Source organism: Saccostrea cucullata, unplaced genomic scaffold (genome assembly GCF_032062105.1).
Source record: "Saccostrea cucullata isolate Sc308-1 unplaced genomic scaffold, CSIRO_AGI_Scuc_v1 ctg22527, whole genome shotgun sequence".
NCBI lineage: Eukaryota > Metazoa > Mollusca > Bivalvia > Ostreida > Ostreidae > Saccostrea > Saccostrea cuccullata.
In genome coordinates this window covers 1-4813 of record NW_026931317.1, presented here as the reverse complement: position 1 = coordinate 4813, position 4813 = coordinate 1, and the positions used below count along the sequence as shown (strand labels likewise).

General features: G+C 31.3%; 1 protein-coding gene across 1 annotated transcript; it reads right to left on the bottom strand.

Annotated features, from left to right (window-relative positions):
* Positions 1 to 336: 336 nt before the first annotated feature.
* LOC134232156 (beta-hexosaminidase subunit alpha-like) lies at positions 337 to 4807 on the bottom strand. Its single transcript, XM_062714100.1, has 4 exons — positions 4788 to 4807; positions 4412 to 4484; positions 1466 to 1637; positions 337 to 441 (listed from the first exon to the last, which is right to left on the bottom strand). The coding sequence occupies exons 2-4, from the start codon at positions 4445 to 4447 to the stop codon at positions 347 to 349; spliced, it is 303 nt and encodes a 100-aa protein (XP_062570084.1). The 5' UTR covers positions 4448 to 4484; positions 4788 to 4807; the 3' UTR covers positions 337 to 346.
* Positions 4808 to 4813: the final 6 nt, after the last annotated feature.

Genomic DNA, 4813 nt, shown 5'->3' with positions numbered 1-4813 from the left:
GGAATTCCTTAATTCTATATTGCTGGGGATCCAAGATAACTTCACTATGTCCATGAATTTGCAATTTCCATCTTCGTACTATACAAGTTTTACTGTACAAATTACATTTCTAAAATATAGTGATTTTCCAATTCTGTTCGATTTAAGTAATGTAAATTTAAGAATTTTTCAAATTTTTGAAATTTCTTCCATGTACTCTTAAATATTTAAAATTTTTACTTTGTTTACATCAAGTGTACCAATTAATATATACTTTCCCAATACTTCCCTTTAATAATGTATATATAGTTGTGGTATCATTAATTTTTTTTCCCTTACTGATGATTTTTTTTCCTATATCTACCACTCACCACGTCCGTGAGAGTACGTTGGTGTTGTCTACGTATTCCCCCCACATGCACACCTCTCCACCAATCACAAGCTTCTTCTGCTCAGCGGTTCCTATAAATTGGGGTTGATATATCAGTCACAGATGCACCAAAAGTTGTATACATTTGTATTTAGGTGTATATTCAAAAATGCACTTGAGTTACTGTTTGTGCAATTTTTAAGTTAACTTTATGAATTTCGTACTACTTTTAATAGATTGTAATGATTTTAATGGATTATAATGAATTTCATTTCAAGAAAAACAATGAAAAAAAGACAGCAAACCAAGAAAAAATAACTTTAACAGAATTGCAATGCAGAGGAGAAAACATGCTGCAGACTAGCATTTACACTAATAGTCTTGAAATTCAATACTGATTTGACTAACATGCATAATTTCATAATAGCTGAACAACATATCATATTTTATTTTTACTGTATATTATCAAACTTGAATTTGCTTAAATCTTAGGGGAAACCGTACAGATTAAACTAAATAAGGAACAATGTTTTTATAAGTGTTGTGTACTAGCACTTTTTCAACAATGCTGAATAATAGAGTACTTACTTCTATTTTAAATTCTCAAGTTCAGTACAATTTACTGTAGATCACTAAATTTTCGCGACACCTATTTTCGCGTGATTGTCATTGACTCTTTGTAAGCGAGACATAATTTTCACGAATAGTTGTTATTTCTCTATATAATCGCAAGGAATACTTTTATAAGCGAGAATTAAATTTTCGCGAACGCATAGTCTCGCGTAATTACGCGAAAATAAAGTTCTCGCGAATAAAAAGTGATTTACAGTAACTGAATACAAACACATTTGCCAAATTTTTGTTGTTTTTTTTTGATTTGTTGAGATCCCCCTCCCTCCCCTTTTAAAAAAATGGATGAGATCAACAAAAATTCAAATCCATTTTGATTAATCAGATATATTTTAATTTTTCTAGGAACATAAGAAAGTTTGAAATCTGAGTAATTATACATTGTTTGTTATATCGTCAAGCTAACTGGTGGGAAACACTAAAATTTACGATCATACTAGACATTAACTGAATTACAAAGGCAACAAGGCATTATTTATATCATACCATTGAAGTTATATGGTTCACATGTGTAATATTTTTGCCAGTCTGATCCGTAGGAGATGTAGTTAAGATACCAACAAGAGGATAGGAGAGTTTTGTAACCAAGGGCCGTAACTTTGCTCATTTCTGCCTGGTAGCCTCCCTTCCAAACCTCTACAACTGTGTCTGGTTGAACCTTTTTGTGAAATTTAGATATTACAATTAAAAATTTAGGCTGCTATGAAATTATTTGTAAACTTAAAAGAGGAGAGGGTCTTTTTCAAGCTTGCTGGTATTCAGGTGCATAGTTGTTTGTGGCATCCTAAGCCAAAAAAAAAAAAGTTTCAATACTATTTTTTTTTTTACAGATTTGAATGAATTTTTTATTAATTATAACTTCAATGGTAGGATGGTTAGTAGTTCTAAGAGATTAGTAAGTCAAAAACAAAAACCATATAATGCATTTGAAAATTTAAGTACTTGCTAGTACCAAAAAAATCATCTGGGTCACAATTGTAATATTTGGGCCAGTCTATTCCGTAGGATATGTCATTGAGATACCAACATGAGGACAGAAGAGCTTTATAACCAAGGGAAGTAACTTTCTTTAGTTCTTGTAGATAGCCATCCTTCCAAACCTCCACAACTGTATCTGGCTTAACCTTCAGAAATTCAACACTCATTCAAAATAAATATGCAAGGGATACACAAAAGTATTAATTAGTTTCATATTGTTGTGTTTTTTTTTTCAATTGATGATGAACACTTGTAAAAATACTCTACATGTATTGTGAATAATTGCCTGTTTTTTGCAAAATCAATATTTGCATTGTAATGAATTTCCTATGAATTTGGGAGGACAGTTTTAAAGTAAATTTGGTTTCATGAAAAAGGAAATATTCTCTAAGATTACTGGATGAACTTCAATGGTATGATATATATTTCATCCTTGCTCATGCTCATTTAAATATATTTTTCAATAATGGCATGCCTCATGCATCTTTTTTTTTTACAAAAAAAAATCTAGCATGTTTATATAACATTTTGTTAAAAATAGGGGAATGTCAGATATCACATGAGTTTTTTTAATGACAGATGCATAAACCTGGAAAGTAGAATAACTGCATATGTTGATGTGAATAAGACTTGAAATAAATAGCCTTAACAATTAGAAAGTCAGTATTACGTTAATTTTACCTTGCAATTCGTTAATTGAAGGCAAAATGCTACTAGATACCAAAGCTACAATGCATAACAAAGTGTTGAAGAGTATCAGTGAAGAAAGTCAAACCAAAACAGAAAACAAACATGTAAAGCTTCTGAAAATCATACCAATGAAATTATGGGGATCGCAGGCATAGAAGGCCTGCCATTGGACGCCATACTTAATAATGTCTAAATACCAACAGGCCTGTAGCAGAGTCCTATAACCTCTTAATGTGGCTTCAAACACATGGAGCATGTAGTTCTCATTTTTATATATCTCTACAATTGTGTCCTTTGATATCTGTTCATGGAAGAGGAAATATAACCAAGTAAGAAAAGAGAGAAACCAAGTGTGACAACTCTCTACAAGTTTACAAGCTTTGTCCGCCACTACATTTGATCTTAAAGACAACTTATTAAAAAGCTATTTAAGCTACACCTAAGACTGACTTTGTTTTTATGTACAGATTCTGAAAGAAACTGGATTTATGTTACTTTTGGACATTACAAATTTAATGACACTTTGACACCCACCCACCTCCCTTTTGCACAGAAGAAATTGTGAAATACAACTACATTCAAATCATTTTTTGGCTTAGTCATCTATAGGTTGAAAACCTTCCTTATATGAAACATCAAACATGTTGGTATTTGCATACACATACGAGTTTTGAATTTGCAAACTTTAAGGAAAGGATTACCATTATGCAAAGATGTAAATCATGCCAGAAAGAATGTACACAGCATTTATCAGTTTAATTGTCAAGGCTATCAGAATTCAAACATGGAAAACTGCATGCCCAGGAAAACTCAAACCTTAAGTAAGAAAGTGAGTAGAAAACAATAATCCATCTTGAACCTAGTCCTGTGATTGTGCTTTAGAAGCGTGTGAGTTTGGTGTGTTCTACTGTTTGTGTTGTTTTAGAGGTGCATCTATTTTTCATTTAAAATTTGTGCATGTGTGTGTGTGTGTCACTTAAGTCTTTATTCAAAAAAGTCTAATCGAGCTAATTTTGCAGGAAATGATTAAAATATGTGTTATAAAAGAATTATACATGAAACTTTTGTATTAGAATGAAAATATTAGAATGGCTAGTATACTTCACATTAATATTAAATAAAAATTAAAAAAAAACATTAGAAAGGAAAATGCAATGCATCTAAGTTAGAGGAGAAGTGTATACATTTAATGCTCCAGTAATGAAATCCATACCATTGAAGTTTCCTGGGTCACAGGCATAAAAGGCCTGCCACTGAACACCATATTTGATTAAGTCTAAATACCAGCATGCTTGAAGAACTGTCCTATACCCTTTAAGTGTTGTAAGGTACACATCAAGCATGTAAGCTGAATTTCTATAAATCTCTACTATTGCTTCCATTGGAATCTGTTAACACACAGGAATATCATTGAATATTTCAGAAAACAACCTGTAGCATGTTCACATTATTCCCTTATGATAATTCATTATTCAATACTATTCTTAATTCATAACATTTTCTTCATAATAAATTTGACACTCAAATTTTCTCTAAAATACTGAAAACTTTTCTGTAACCATTAAATTTAAATGATTCCAATTGCTTTGTGAATCCATTAAATATTGAGATATTTGATGATAAAGGTCAAGCATGATTTCGGAAATATGACCAATGATCCGACAGACAAAGCAAGTAAACTTTAGAGGGATACTTAATTGTCAGAAATCATGACAGTTACATCAAATGATTGAAGTTAAAATGTTCCTATGTCAGGATTCTTACCTTGGCTCCATTATCCACTACTTCTTGCCAGATCATGTAGCCTTTCTTTAGCCCACCCACAATATCCAGCAATCTACAAACAACCAAGAGAGGTTTTTTTCATATATTTAATACAACGACCTTCTAAAAACAAAGAGATTTTTGTCCCATCTGCAATAAATTTATAACCATTGGAGGTTATTCTTTTTAACAGATACACAAATTTTAGGTATAAGTACAGTCTATTACATTTAACAGTGCATGTATGTAGGAAGTGAAAAGATGTGCAGCCCTGCTCTTAATCAAAACAACGTTGTAGAACAAATCTTTCTGAAAAATGATTATTCTTTTAGAAGATAATATTTACTCTCAAAAATAACCTGTAACTGACATTCACCTTTGAACATAATATTCTTCTAGCTT

Bases quoted from the DNA above. Each gene is read 5' to 3' on its own strand.
- LOC134232156 (XM_062714100.1), bottom strand. From the start codon at position 4,447: ATGATCTGGCAAGAAGTAGTGGATAATGGAGCCAAG. The intron at 1,638-4,411 runs GTAAGAATCCTG...TTTCACAAAAAG, and splicing joins TAGTGGATAATGGAGCCAAG to GTTCAACCAGACACAGTTGT. The intron at 442-1,465 runs GTATGATATAAA...CCCAATTTATAG, and splicing joins TGAACCATATAACTTCAATG to GAACCGCTGAGCAGAAGAAG.